This window comes from Camelina sativa, chromosome 13, assembly GCF_030686135.1.
Source record: "Camelina sativa cultivar CO46 ecotype springtype chromosome 13, ASM3068613v1".
In the NCBI taxonomy this organism is placed as follows: Eukaryota; Viridiplantae; Streptophyta; class Magnoliopsida; order Brassicales; family Brassicaceae; genus Camelina; species Camelina sativa.
This window is the reverse complement of record NC_141892.1, coordinates 25,677,987-25,694,712: the sequence shown is the minus strand read 5'-3', so window position 1 is coordinate 25,694,712 and position 16,726 is coordinate 25,677,987. Positions and strand designations below refer to the sequence as shown.

General features: G+C 30.8%; 1 protein-coding gene across 1 annotated transcript; it reads left to right on the top strand.

Annotated features, from left to right (window-relative positions):
• The first annotated feature begins 11,759 nt into the window (after window positions 1-11,759).
• On the top strand, window positions 11,760-15,229 carry LOC104737611 (putative WRKY transcription factor 47). The gene is made up of 6 exons (XM_010457826.2): window positions 11,760-12,146; window positions 12,235-12,312; window positions 12,624-12,779; window positions 13,590-13,835; window positions 13,935-14,048; window positions 14,490-15,229. Exons 1-6 carry the CDS (start codon window positions 11,916-11,918, stop codon window positions 15,135-15,137), a joined length of 1,473 nt encoding a protein of 490 aa, XP_010456128.2. The 5' UTR covers window positions 11,760-11,915; the 3' UTR covers window positions 15,138-15,229.
• Window positions 15,230-16,726: the final 1,497 nt, after the last annotated feature.

Below are 16,726 nucleotides of genomic sequence, written 5' to 3'. Positions count from 1 at the left end.
TAAACAAGCTCATCGTCAACAAGAAACAGCTCGTGTATTTCTCTACCCTCGGTTGTATTTATGGAGTTGTTTATTTCAAAACTATGTACCAAACTCTAGTATCTAATATAAGGTTAAAAATAATATATATATATACCGAGTGATATTGGTTCTGAAATAGTGAAATTTGACCTTAAGAAGTTAGCGATCAAACGTGAATTACGAAAGTAAAAACAAATTATGTCCTAATCAACGTCAACCTCATCCTAAACAAACGTGATCACCTCTTTACACATTTAATTGGACTAAAATCCATCCACAGACTGGCAAAAGTATGACGGTTGTAAACTCTACTTTTTGGTATGTTTTGTCCTCGTCGAGTAAATTAAGGTTTGTTTTTCTCTCGAATTATACTAATTCAATTATCTATAGATTGAGCATATTGCGGAAATGGCACATGTGCATTTATGAACTAAAGAATTATAGCGACTTATAAAAGTAAATTACTGATGAGAGTAGTTAACGTTTAATTTGAAGGTGTAACTAAGTTTGATTTTCGTTTTCTAGTTCTTTTCTCTGAAAGTTTGGTTTTCGAAGGAAGGAGAAGTTGACATAAAAAGAAAAAAGAGGAGAGAAGGTAAGGAAGAATTATAAGAATCAAACAGGTTTCTCCGTCATACATATATATCAATGATTATTAAGTACGTACAATATATATAACAGGTTTCTCCGTCATATATGATTAAAGTTAAACCTAATACTGTACATATATATCAATGATAATTAAGTACGTGGTTCATTAATTTGACTTTTGTTAGACCATGTGGATGGATGCACATATATACAAACAGTAGCAATATCTATACAATTATATAGATTATCGCCTTTAAATGGACGTGCATATCGGTGGATTTGTTAACTATATACATGAGCATGACAAGTTAACTATAATATTCGCCCAGTTGTTGTCCACAAAATAAATTAAAAGTAAAATTCTGCCCGTCAAAAATATACTTTCTCCCATATCATAATTCAATAAGTGGATCTTCATCGCAACTTGAAAACGTTCGAATCGTGTTTGGAGGAAGAAAACTTTGATGTGCATTAATTAAATCTAATAACGAATATCTATTATTTTGAATTTAGTACTATATAAGCTAAAAAAAAATTAACTATAAGAAACAAAAACCCATAGTTAGAAGCAAACACAAATTGAAACAACATAATAAAATATCTACATTCATCAAGATATACATATTCATTGTATTTGTATACATTTTTCTGCTATTTTGTTCTAATAAAGATATAGACACATCCATGCGTTATTAACAAGGGTATGAAACCCCTAAGTCTATATTCGATTGACGTGCTTCAAAACGAACACATGCGTCGTGATGTGCAGAATCAACGAATGATATATAAATAAAAAAAATTATAGAAAGATAAAATGACCAAATAATTGATTCAGGAGTGAGTGTGAAAGTGTGAAACTGTGAAGGAATTGTGGATAGAAATTTAAAGAGGTCGCTCCCTTTTCAAAGTTGCTACGAAAAAGATTGGCAATTTGATGCCTAATCCCCCTACATGCTGGTCCCAGCTAGTTTTGGACCTCGTTGCTTCTGCATTATTTGAAGAAAAATACAATAAGTATGTAATAAAATATATATACAGCTTTAACATTTGTAATCATCGAAAATTTTATATTTCTTTTTTTCACATGTTTAAATTTAAATTTATTTTAAGATATATATAAATAAAATATTCAAATGCTAAATAACTTTATTTTAATTATTTATTACTTTAAAAAACAGACTTTTAAATAATTATGATAATTTTATTAAAATAAAAATAAAAATTTCATAAAAATGTACAAACATCAGTTTATATTGAATAATAGACGATGAACTTGTTTTTTAAATAACATAGGAGGAAATATGATGAAATTAGTGTTAAACAAGTCTTAAAAACATGAATGGTTGATAATGTGCCACAGTACTTTAACTAAACGATGCAAAAGTATACTACTATAAACTTGTAGGTACATGATCCGAAGATGTATAATTTTGGATTACATATGATGATTATCTAATAAATATATTTTACTAAATATATACAATACAATTTATATACAGTATTTGCATGTGAGGAGAGTAAATACAAGTAGCTAGCTAGGAGGTCAAACTTAATTAATAATTCTAGCTAGAATTCCACGATCCCTCACTAGTTAACAACTACGGGAAAATAGCCACGGACCATATATTGCATGATTAAAATCCTCTTATTTGATTTATATGTAACGTATTATGTACATTATACATTGCAAAAAAATATATATCAAGAAGATAATTTAAAAATGGAAAAAAGTGGACCATATCTTTGCCTATCTAATTTCTTGTTTTGTTTCCCTCCCAAACGTGTGGGCAAAGTGTGGGACTAACTTGTAGACTTTTTCTTCTACTCTTTATTTTCTTGCTTTGGGCCTTACCTAAGCGCCGTTTTCGTTTACTCGATTTTCCTACCTTTCCCAATTTTAGTTTTCGTTTATGTTTGGAAAGTATTAAATATTCAACATACGTATATAAATTTTTTCCAGTCCAAAAACACTCTAGAGTTTGGCATATACACTATCTGATTCTTTCAAGTTTTTTTTTTTTCTGGTAAAAGTTTTTTCAAGTTTTGGGAATAATAGGCACTTCTATACATATCAAAGAAAGAAAATTAAAGGTCTATAGAATATAGTTGGTCATTTCGCCAAATTCTTGTATAGCTCGTGTGGTCTGTGAAGACACTCTCTAATTCTTGCTCATGACAAGTTTTAGGCTTGAGCAGAGTTCAATGCCTCTCATCTGCAATAATTTATCATTTATAATGTTTTGGCCTTGTATTAATATTGCCAAAAAAAAATTTAAGTTAAGTATTCATTTGTGCCCATGTTAATTTTCTTCCTAGATCCGCCACTGAATATTAATGTGTCAATTCATAAACACATATATACATGGTAAATAAATTTTGCAAAATTTATATTAACATTTTTGAAGTACATTTTGGTTTATGCCATTGAAGTTTATTTTATTTATTTATTTTTTTTTTTTTTTTGCAACATTAACCCTTACAGATTTTCCTAAAATAACATTTCTACATAACTCAATTAATGGAACTATATTAATCGATCAAATTTATTTACGGTTATTGCCATACACAGCATGACACCCTCATTTAAGAGATCGAGATTAAATGCTCAAAACTTATTTTAATACATCTTTATGATAGTTGAATGTAATTCGAAGGACTTTGAGAAATAATATATTACATTCTCAATTATAATTATGTCGAAGATAACGTTCATAAACATGATAACCCAAATGGTTAAAATCAAAGTTTAGCAAATATTTAACTTTGTAAGCAAAAAATACATTTATTTCTGTATATATCTCCTTTAGAAACTGAATATCTATATATATATATTTGAAGTACATTATTGGTTTTATCCTTTTAGTTTTGCTTATTTAAAATTTTATTTACAAAATTGATACCTACATATTTGCAAAAAGTCAATAAGTAAAATATGGTAAATCGTCCACCAAATCAGTTTAATTGTTAAGGAATAAAAGATTTGCGCTTCAATTGTCGACAAAATCTTAACTTTTAAAAAAATTTAAAATTTAGAAACTAGAATATATTTGCTTCTTTTTGTGGTTTGTTATTATTGATTGAAAATATTATAATTAACCACATTTACCTTTTACATACAATCATAATCAAAAAACAATCAAAATAAATACAGAAATCCCGATAGTTTGAAAATATGATCAAAACTAATCAAATCTAAATTGCCATATTCGCAGATTTAACCTACTTGATCACCAAGCATATCTAAACCCGACGACATCTATATATACGTCTAAAACAAAGTTAAACACACCAGCACCTAAAGCGACAAACACGTACTTAAAACATTGTGAGAGATATGGTGGTTGTTTCGTTTCCCTATCTTAGAGACGCCTTACATAGCCATATGGTGCGTTCAAGTAAAGATCCTGCATTCACAGTTAAAAAAAAAAAGATCTCCATGAGATAGCCACAATACTTCCTACCTTTAGTCTATAGCCAAATCACAATACTTCATAATACAGCTTCCGGCAACATGAAGTAGTTTAATTTAATATATCTGCTTGTATATTAAATCAATACTTCCTAGATTTTAAGGATGAAAGAAGCTTGATTTAATATACAAGCAGATATGATTGTCGGATTTAAATTTCTATTTTGATCTATTTTTAGGAACGACATAAGTTTATTTTGAAGTTATTGTGGTTTTTATTAAGGATGTTTTTGGTTAACTCTCATTCTCTATTCTAAAGTTTATTAGTTGTATAAAGGAACGATGAGAGAAAAAGTTTACTGATTGTGCATATTTCACGTGTTCAAGAACATAAGCTAAATCTTTTAACTTTTAGTATTATGGTTTATTATTATTGGGCTTAGTTTTAATGGGTTTGATTAAAAAAAAGTTTAATATAATTATATATTTTACATCATGGGTTAAATCTTGAAAATCATTATTAAATATATATAGTTTTAATACTAAAATTAAAAACCTGTAAAATCTTATGAAATTATATATAAAATTTAAAGTTTTTTACATTTTTACATATTATTATTGATACCAACTTAATAAAAGAACATTAAAATATTATGAATATGTAAACTTATAAAAAGTTCAAATACTATAGAACATGGTTATATGAGTTTTAAATAACATTAGTATAAATTTAAATGACATTACTAAAATACGGGTTAAATCGTCATTTTATTCTTTGGTCAACACTACAAAAATTTGGCATATCAAATTAAGTTGATTTAATTAAGATTATGTAGAATAATTAAATCATTAGCAATATTGTGACTTAGTCAGATAATAGTTTATAAATTACTTATTATTTTTGTAATAATTAACAATCCAAATATAATCTAACACTAAACTAAAAAAACTAAATATAACAAACAAATAAAAGCTAAAACTTTATATTTTAAATATAAAAAATTATCTCGCAGTGTACCGCGGGTTAAAATCTAGTAATACCCAAAATTCGAAACAGCCCCAAAACTTTTTTTTTTTGGAGAGAATTATGGGGTTTGGGTAACCGTTTATAAGGTATACGAATGAATGAAAAAAATTGTTATACCAAAAAAAAGGGTAATGAACAAGGCCACAAGATTGACCTAAGCTAACCTTAAATTACCTTTTTGTATGAGAAAAGGAATTTAAAGATTTCCAAAACGACGAATTATATATATAATGTTTGGTAGGAGAGTTCCCCCACAATTTAACAAATTATTAAGAAAAAAGTAAAACAAACTACACTCGTAATTAAGAAGGATTATATTTAATAACAAAATATATATATATATATATATATAATTATATTTTGGTTACTATAAGAAAATTGTACATTGCTATTTGAATAATTGTTTACTGCTATATATTTTTTTCAAATCATACCAAAAAAAATTGCACATATTATTTAAAATATATTTAAACTTAGCATTGACTTGCTGATATATGAAATCTCCTCACATGGAAATTGCAAAGATCACGACTTGAAAGTTGAAATGTTGGACATGTTTAAACCCCAAAAAAAGAAAGAGAAAGAAAAAAGCTCATATGTATTGTAGATATGAAATGTTAAATATTAAAAATTTCTTTAAGTTCTTATATTATATGTTTATCAATTATGAAATGTTGTTTCTCGTTTTCTTATATTTAATAGTACTAAGTACGATTTTTTAACAGATAATTAAATAAAACCCTAGAGGAAAAGGACCTTCCAGCTGTAGATTTCAGTGTCAACTGGAGACATGGCATCTTCTACATCATTGACCAAAGTTCTTTCCACATCTTCCATTAAATTATTTTCCTTATATTTGGACAAGATAATGTCGACATTTATATTAACATCCTCATAAGAAATTGATTTTCTAATCACAATAGACTTAGACTGGTCGACGAGTAGAAACGTGTAACGAAAAGGACAAAAGTCAGTTATATGTATTTAATTTATTTGAAAATTATATAGAGGAATAAGAAAACTATAAGTCATAGTTTTGAAAAAAATGTAATGATGTCAAAAAAAAAATGTGACGTTGATTATGAAGAAATGAATATATATATATATATATATACGGTGTATAATACTTAAATTTAATTATGTGTCCGTCAAGCAATAGGAAACAGTCAAATTCTTTCATTCTTTGGGACAACTCATGCATAATACTAATGAAATGAATAACAATATGATGATAACCAGCATATTAGACATTTCCTTCCGTCTGATTTTAGATTTAGTTTAAGAATTTTCTATACTGTTAAAAATTAGTAAATCTTGTTACGTTACTAAATGATCCGAGGAAAAAGGTTTCATCCAGGATAAATAATAAAGGTGCAAAAATTTCAGCGCCACTAAATATAGTAGCCTATAGGACGACTGTCGTAATATGGTAGTGTTTCTTAAAGGTTGATGTCTAGAATTTTTTTTGTATCACAAATACAAATGATAATTTTTTTAATGTATTTAATGCATTTTTATTTTTTAAATCAAACAACTAATTAATGTTTTTACTTTTATAATAAATAATTAAATATATGCATGTATTTGAATGACAAGTGTGAAAAAAATATAAGTAAATGAGTATTAAAATAAATATAAAACAAAAATAATTAATAATAATATAACATTTTTTTTTTTAATATTTGTGCTAATTCTAAAAAATCAACTATTATGATACAGAGGGAGTATAACATCTAACTAATCATAATCCCAATTAGTATCATCATCATTTATTGATCAATACTAGGTGTGAAATTAATTAGATATCATGAAAATGTATAATAGTATTTCAATTTGGATATTTCCGATCAGATGTAACCACTATCATATATAATCGGACCGACGTACTATTTCCCCTTCAGAACTATTATATCGTTCCAGTTCCCCATTAATCTTTGATATCTTACCAGTTCTCCTTTGGACTTATCTACTCTGTTTATTTCCCCCCGAATCCATACTTCTCCGTCTATTTCCCCATCGAACTTAATCTTGTCCGCCTATTTTCCCATCGTATTGGTTTTTATGGTTTACTGTTTTGATTAACCAACAACCAAAACTTATTAACCAGATTAAACCAAATTTGACCAAATTAAACCGGATTACAACCCGATTAGATAACTAAACCTAACTAAACCTAAAAATCAAAAACCCCCAAATCGATTTTCCCTTTTCTCTCTCGACGAACCCTAGAAATTTTTCAGATTTCTTCTTCTCGTTTCTTCTCTCTTGCCGGTTGCGATGGCATTAACTCCTGTTCCTAATCCGCCTCTTGGAGTAGATTTCGACGCATAAGCTGAGGATCGGGATGAGTTTTATATCGACAAGATGGCGACTGATTTTACGGAAGCCAAGAATCGATTCGTCATAACGTGTATCCAGAAAGTGACGACGAGGATGAGGAACGTGTTCGTAGTGGTTCTGCGAGAAGGGGGACTCCAATCGTTCGTGGTGATGGTTCAATGTACAAAGGGCAAAACTTCTACAATGGAATCACCATTAAGTAGTGTGTTCTCGACTACACACTTGTATCCGGTTGTAACCTCAAGCAATATAGGTACGATAGAGATAGAATCGGTTTTAAGTGTGTTGGTGCTAAGGGGAAATGTATGTGGAAAGTTTATGCGGCATCTCTTCCCAATGAGTCGATGTGGAGGATTACCTTGTATACGAACAAGCATATTTGTGTACCTAATGGAGAGTGTGAAATATTTAAGACGCCAGTGATAGCTAGGTTGTTTCTGGATAAGATAAGAGAAGAACCTGAATATTACATGCCTTTGAAGATAAAACAGACTATAATGGAGAAGTGGAAGATATCAGTTACTAGAGGTCAGTGTCAAGCTGTAAGGAGAAAGGCATTGGCCTGGATAGAGCTTGAATATGACACTCAATTTGAACGGCTCAGGGACTATGGGGCCGAGATATTGGAAGCAAATGAAGGTTTTGTAGTCGAGGTTGATATGGTGAAGAACGAGGCTGGACAGGATGTGTTTAAGCGATTCTATGTATGCTTTGATGTTCTTAGGAGAACATGGAAAAAATCATGCAGACCACTAATAGGAGTTGATGGTTGTTTCTTGAAAGAAAAGATCAAGGGACAGTTGCTGGTAGCTTTAGGAAGAGATGCTGACAATGCTATCTACCCAATAGCTTGGTGTGTTGTTCAGGTTGAGAACACAAATAATTGGTCATGGTTTGTGAATAGGCTGAAGATCGACTTGGAGTTAGGTGATGGGGATGGTTACATTATGGTGTCTGATTGACAAAAGGTTAGAATTTGATTTTATTTGTTTTACCTTTTGATAAAGGTTGGATCAGATAATTAATTATGTTTTCTTTGTTTCAGGGGTTGATTAAAGCTGTTGAGTTAGAGTTACCAAAGATAGAGCATCGAAAATGTGTTAGGCACATTTATGGGAATCTAAAGAAGAATCATCCGAATAAGATGCGGCTGAAGAAACTCCTCTGGGATCTAGCTTGGTGCTACAACAGTAAAGACTATGAAGAGAGTTTGGAGAGGATCCATGCATATGATAGTAAACTATATGAAGATGTAATGAAGACTAAACCAAAGACCTGGTGTAGGGCGTTCCACAAGATTGGTAGCTACTGTGAGGATGTTGAAAACAACTCGGTGGAGTCCTTTAATAACACAATCAACAAGGCAAGAGAGAAGCCATTTGTGGCCATGTTGGAGTGTGTTCGAAGGCTTGCAATGGTTCAGATTGCTAAGCGGTCTGCAATTTCTCATTCACACGAAGGTTAGTAACATTACACTTCTTTTATCTTTCATTTATTTTGTATTGAATTCAAAAGTTTAATATATATTCATGTATTTGTCAGGGATATACACTCCATATGTGAAACGTTTCTTGGCTGAAGAGCATAAGGCAGCTTCTCAATGCTTTGTACATCCCAACACAAATGGAGCTTACGAAGTTTACCTCGGATATGACAAACACAGAGTCAATTTGAACGATAGGACTTGTACCTGCATGAAGTTTCAGATCTGTGGAATCTCCTGCGAACACGCGTATGGACTGATAATAAAGAAGACATTGGAAGCTGAAGACTACGTGTGTCATTGGTTCCGAACTTTCATGTAGAAGGAGAATTACACGGAGGGGATTGTTCCACAAAGAGGTCCACGCTATTGGCCTTGCACTGGAGGTGAAAGTGTGCATCCACCACCAAGGCCGGATGATGAAAAGGTAGACAATAAGAGGAAGAAAGGTCTTCATGAGTCACCTACCAAGAAGAAACCAAAAGAAAAGAAGAGAATCATGCATTGTGGGATTTGTGGTGCAGCTGATCATAATTGTAGGTACCACCAGAAGAAGAAGAATAAGAAGAATACAACACAGGTTAGTTATACTTTCTAATGTGATGGTTGTTCTTAGTTTCATGAAATTGATTCTGATATTTGATTAAATTTGTAGGGTGGAACTCAAGTGGAATCTACTCAAGGTTGTCTAACTCAAGAAAAGTGAAGTGGAGGATTAGCACAAGGCAAAGTGTTTTTTATATTTTGTATCATGACCTGTTTCAGAACATATTTTGTTCTGCCTTAGTAAGGTCTATGTGTCTTTTGAACAAATTTGTATGGTCTATTTTGAACAATTATAACATCTCTTCTTTTGAACCTTATTTTGTCTCATAAAAACCAAAGATGTCATCATATTAGATTAACATTGAATCTTAACAACTTACAATGTCAGCATATTAACTTAACTAAACCAAAGATGATAAAACAACCAAATACTAAAACAATTATCATCCTATTCATCCTTGATTTGAATTCAGCTTTCACATCTTCAATCCTCTCATATATCTCTTTCTCAAGCTCCATTTCCATCTTCTTCTCAAGCTCCATTTGCAGCTCCATTTGCATCTTCTTCTCAACCTTCATTGTCTCTGATATGAACTCTTTCATTATCTCCACCTCATCCAACAAAGCCTCATCAATCCACTTGAAAATGTGATGGTCATTCATAAGCTACACCATAGACAATTGATTGTCATTATCGTTTAGAACCAAGTTAATAATAGTGTAGACCATAAACGTGATTGTCATTACCTTATTTCCAGCTGCATACACACAACGAAAGTATCGTCGATATGGGTTATGGTTGGATTTGGAAGTTTTGGCCACAATTGCTTCTCCACACCAACATCTCTTAGGTACACCAACAACTCTTCCTCTTTCGTGGACATTTGTCGAAGAGCTCGAAGATCCAGAGACATTGTTCATTATTTTGAGAGAAATCGAGAGAGAATTTGTTTTCAATGTTTGTTTTAGGGTTCTTAGTTGTCAATTTGGGGGGTTTTCGATTTAAAATAGAAGAAGAAGAAGAAGAAGTCGGGTCGGGTTGTATTTGTTACCCGAGTTATAAATTGGTTTCATACCGGTTTAACATGGTTTTCTATCGGGTTTTGTACCAAAACCGTGTAAACCCAGTTCGATGGGGAAATAGACGGAGGGATTCGGGGGAAAATAAACAGAGTAGATAAGTCCGAAAGAGAACTGATAAGATATAAAAAATCAATGGGGAACTGGAACGATATAATAGTTCCGAAGGGAAAATAGTACGTCGGTCCTATATAATCCATCCAAACATAAAAAATCAGAATATTGTGAACTAAGTTAATTTGTATATACACTACTATACTAAAAAAAAAAAAAAAAAAAGCTAGAAAACGAATCAATATAAAGATATCAAATCTGAATCTGAAATAACTAACCAAATCATAATGATATCCATATATATTAATATACTCTAATGAGTAATGACCTTGCACGACGGTCTTCTCTGAGCTCGTTGACGATGACAGATTAAGAAAATTGAAATTCGATTAAAATGTGAAATATTATTAAACAATAAAAAATAAAATGACTTGGTAGTATAGCTTTCAATGAAATGGTCTCAAGTTGGTGATTAGGTTTTTTTTTTCTTCCTTTTGTGGTTCTCACTCTTCCTCACCGTCCGATAGTGCCACCGGTATGCCGTGCCGTCAACTCCGTTGACTTCAAGACAACGCTTATTGTCTTTTTCCTCTTGAGTCTCTTCTCCTTAACGGCTACGATCGGCGTTTTTATCTCCGATTTCACACGTCACTCTTTGCGATGTTACCCTTTTGTACTTTAACACGTGTACATCTCTGACGTTAGAAATCGTAGTGATTCAATTTTATATGATATTTTGACAACCTTTCGTCTATATTATTATTTTCTAACAGTTCTAAACAAAATTAGAAAGAATACAAAATAACAATAACGACATAGAAATATATCGATATCAAATCTGACATTTAAGAACCACTCCAAGATCGATCATCTTCCTATATTTTTAAAAGTTGAAAGAAAGAGTCAGACTGATACTTATCATCAATATTTTTCAACACGTCATCATTTTGAACATTATAAATATCATATAAACATACATAAAGAATATAGCTCTATCGCAGTTTTCATTTTACTTTTTTTTTTAATTATATATAAGAACGACTAGATAAAACTTGCGATTCCACATAATTTACGTGATTAATTAGTGTAAAAATAAACCATTATGATATTCTGGAAATTATTACCAACCAACTAATAATAATAAAATTAAATCCAAGAGCAGTTGCTTGGTAGTCATTTTAAAAATGTGTAACATTTGACAAAAGAGTGATTTCTCGTTGAAAATAAGACACCTTTAGCTAAGACCTTACACAGCTTTAATTATCCTCATAAATTGAGTCTTTATATATAGGGACTCTCTCTCTCTTTTTTCTTTCCTTCTTTCTCTACATCTCTGTCTCTCTATCTCTTTATTTTGTCTGCAAATGGAAGAACATACTCAAGATCGCCGTGAAATTGCGTTCTTGCACTCCGGAGAATTTCCCCGGGGAGATTCCGACGACTCAGAAGATCATCAACCAAATGAGTCTTCGGAGGAACATCGTCACGAGTCGTCTATCAAAGAAGTTGATTTCTTCTCCGCCAAAAGTCAGCCGTACGATGATATTGGCCATGTGAGAACGACGACTACCATCGTTGGATCTTCCGGTTTTAATGTAAGGTTTTGAACTATAGATATGAATAAAATATACTATATGTTTGGACGTTAGTAATTCATTACATAAACTTTTCATTGTATATTAGGATGACTTAGTTATGGTAAATTCATGTCATGGAACATCAAGCGATGATGGCGATGACAAAACCAAAACCAAAACCCAAGTAAGTGTTTCTGAGTTGTTAATTTTTTTTTCATTCGCTGTAATTTCAGGGTTTATTTTTGGTTAACAACTTAACATAGTTTCAGTGTTTGTAAACAAAATTAATCAGATAGTTAATTCTGTTGTATACTTGATTATCTCGAATCATGTGAGTTTCTAAATGCACTTTTTCATTTCTGTATATACACAATTTTAGTTAATTTTTCTTGTCATATCGTTTAGTTCCGTATACAAAGTTGTAGGTTGTTAATATAATACTGTAAGTGAGTTGTTTGATATTATTACGGTTAAAATCAATAATTCTTTTTGCAGATTATTAGGCTGAAATTGGAGCTAGCGAGGCTCCACGAGGAGAATTACAAGCTGAAGCATTTATTAGATGAGATCAGTGAGAGTTATAACAACCTCCAAAGAAGAGTTTTGTTGGTGAGACAGACACAAGTGGAAGGTCTACATAAACAACATGAGGTACTTGATATATCATTTCATAAATTCATGAAAATGATATATATATATATATATATATACATATAAAGTATCAGTACTTTATAACTTCTTTTTGTTATGATATTTGTTCTTTTTTTTTGAAGTTATTTAATATTTACTTGTTTTCACAGCTGGGAGATTGGTTTAGTTTTCAGCGTAGGATTTATCCGGTTTCAAAGTATCAATTAAAATTTGAAACCATGTGCAATATAGTTATCTAATAGATGTAGTTCGGTTATGTATTTAGATTTTCATCCCCACCTGATTTTAAAAAGCCATAAGCAAACTAAATGAATACAGCTTTTATTTTATAATATGAAGAAAAAAGAGAAAGAAAATAGCCAAATGAATCGGTCAAAAATACAACTAAATATTAAATGGAGAATTAAATTTTGTATTTTTTCGGAGATATTTCAGACTTAAAAAATCTTCATTTGTAGTTAGGTACGTTCCTCTATATGCATCACATTTTTTTTCTGTCGACAGTATGTACGTATATGAGTCTTCGATCGCCTTAGATTTTTTTTTTTTTTTTTTTTTTTTTCTCTGTTTATAGCTAGGTGAAGGCATATGTATGTGGTAGTTTATCATATGTGTGCGTGTGTGTGTATCTTGTTGTGATCGATCGATTGGTTTTATATGTTTAACTGACCAAATTAATATAACTGAATTATACCAACCCTATAAGATAATTATTATGGGGAGAATTTACTCTCAAATATTTTACTGTCAAACTTCTTACGAAACTAATACATTTTCTTAAACTTTTAAATTTTTGTTTTTGGTGAAAAGGATATACCTCAAGCTGGTTCTTCACAAGCTCTAGAGGACATGAACAATGAAATCGCAGCCACTACCTTGAAACGACGGTCACCAGACGACGTGGACGATCGTGATATGCACCAAGGACGATCACCAAAAACTCCAAGATTAGACCAAAACAAGAGTAATAATCCTGACGAGCAACAAAACCCTCATGATCAGCTACCCTTCCGAAAAGCTAGGGTTTCCGTCAGGGCTAGATCTGATGCTACCTCGGTAACTTTCTAATCTATATATGTTACTAAATTTTCTTTACACATATAACTATACATATAAGTTAGAGAAATTAAATTAATTTTGTTACTTAATATATAGGTAAATGACGGATGTCAATGGAGAAAATATGGTCAGAAAATGGCCAAAGGAAATCCATGTCCTCGTGCTTACTATCGCTGCACCATGGCCGTTGGATGCCCTGTTCGTAAACAGGTTAGTAATAAATTTAGAATTATACCGGAAAAATGCAGAAAAAAAGAAAAAAAAATGTTGATGTTAAATTTATGTATTGATTTATAAGGTTAATTCTATTGGTTATGCGGGTTTGAATCTATAAGCTGATACAATGACAACGCTAATAAGTTACATATCCTTGTCAAATGTCAACTTATAAAAGTTTAAAAATTTTCTAAAGTTTTGCATATAAAAAATTTGGAAAGTTTTCATGAAGATTACATAAAAACCATTCCAAATTTAGAAAGGCTTTAATAAATCCCTAGCAAAATTGTGTATATTATTTTTGAATCACAAAAGTAGAGTGCGACATACTTTTAAAGAATACTCAATTGTTTTTTTTATATATACTCAATTGTCTTACGTAAGTTACGTAACAAAATAATATTGAGTTGCTTATTTGAACGTGTACATATATAGGTCCAACGATGCGCGGAGGATACAACTATTTTGACCACAACATACGAAGGAAACCATAACCATCCTCTTCCACCGTCAGCAACCGCCATGGCCGCCACCACCTCGGCCGCAGCCGCAATGCTCTTATCTGGCTCCACCACAAGCAACCTGCACCAAACACTCTCTAGCCCCTCGGCCACGTCATCATCTTCCTTCTACAACAACTTCCCATACACCTCCACAATCGCCACACTCTCAGCCTCCGCTCCTTTTCCCACCATAACCTTAGACCTCACCAACCCGCCTCGACCACTACAACCACCGCCGCAGTATCTGAGCCAGTATGGTCCCGCCGCGTTTTTACCAAACGCTAATCAAATTAGGTCAATCAATAATAATAGCAATCCGCAGTTATTATTACCTAATCTGTTGGGTCCACAAGCACTACCACGTGACATGGTCGATTCAGTAAGGGCTGCGATTGCCATGGATCCGAATTTCACGGCGGCGCTTGCGGCTGCGATCTCAAACATTATCGGAGGTGGTAATAACGACAATAATAATAATGATATTATTAATGATAACAAGGTTGATGCGAAAAGTGGAGGTAGTAGTAATGGAGATTCGCCACAGCTTCCTCAGTCTTGCACCACTTTCTCTACAAACTAATTTAGTATCACTATTAAATTATGTTATCTTATAATTATTGTTATTACTACACACACATCTTATAATGCATATCATATGTTTTCCGGTGTGAATTATAGGGTTTATTTGCATATTAATACATTTTAGATACTTAATTGGTAAACTAATACATTTACTATTTAAAATTGGAAAAATAGGTGTTGTGTAATAGAGAATGTGTGAGATAGGAAAAATTGTGGGACATAGGCTTAGATGAGAAAATTACCAAAAGGGGTATGTGTATGGGTGAAAAATAAAGTTTTTTTTTCTTTCAATCATAATTATTCAAACAATTGTTAATGTAATATTTATTAAAAAAAATATTAGATACAAAAAAAAATCTATATTCTTTTCTTTACAATTTGATAAGAATTTTATTTAATAATTTATATATATATTATATACATCTTTTGTATCCGTATACTTTATTTAGTGTACATATGTCTATACACTTTATTAAGTTTACAGACACACAATATTAAGTGTACAGATGTAATTTGAACAAAACCAATTGCGATATAAATATCTGAAACCCTAAGAATTAAACAAATTACACAAATTACATATATACATTTAATAATGTGTACAGATATTTGTACATTTAATAATATGTATGGACATCTGTACACTTAATAATGTGTACAGACATTTGTATACTTAATAATGTGTACGGATACAAATTTTTTTTTTTAACATTATCAAATAAAATTATCAAACAAAAAACATATCAAATTATAAAGAAAAAAACAAAGATTTTTATATATTTTTAAAATTTTCAAAAACCAATTTTAATTACCCAGCATTTTGTTTTTAAGATTGTAGGGAGCATATGAAAATAAAATAAAAAATTAGAAACTAAATGACATTGTTGTAAATATGAAATGATTATGATGGTTGAAAAGTCATGTGAATAGTAGAAAACAGTAAAAATATGGAATTTGCTAATTGTAAATAGTGATTGTACTATTTCTACAATTATGTTTTGAAAACTGTCTATTTTTCTAAATAACTCTAAATTATATACAAATGGATATGGAAAGAGAGAGAGCTGTTATAGGTTTTTTTTTTGTTGATAGGACTAGATTTCGGCTACTGTTTATTTTTTGTTTTGTTTTTCATATATGTTGAAAGAATGACATCGATGGATATGTATCGGCATGGTGTATCTTATTATATAAAGTTGGGTTTTCGAAATTAGCCATTAACAGGATCATGACACATGTCAAGTATATTGATAAGATGTTGACATGTGTCAAAAATTATTATTTTTCAAAATAGTTAGTTAAGATAATAACATTAAATCTATATAAAATTTATATGTTTATATCTACAAAGAAATTTCATAAATCAAAAAGAAAATTAACAAAACTAATATATTTTTCATTGTATGTTAATTATATTGTACGTGTTTTCTTAATTAGATTTTGACATGTATAAACAAAAAAATAATTCATTAAACATGTATATTATTATTAATCCATACATAGGGAATAACAAATCTAAAAGATATAATTTAAGTTATGTCAAAAGAATTATAATTTTTGAAACGTAATAGGACAACTAATTAAGAA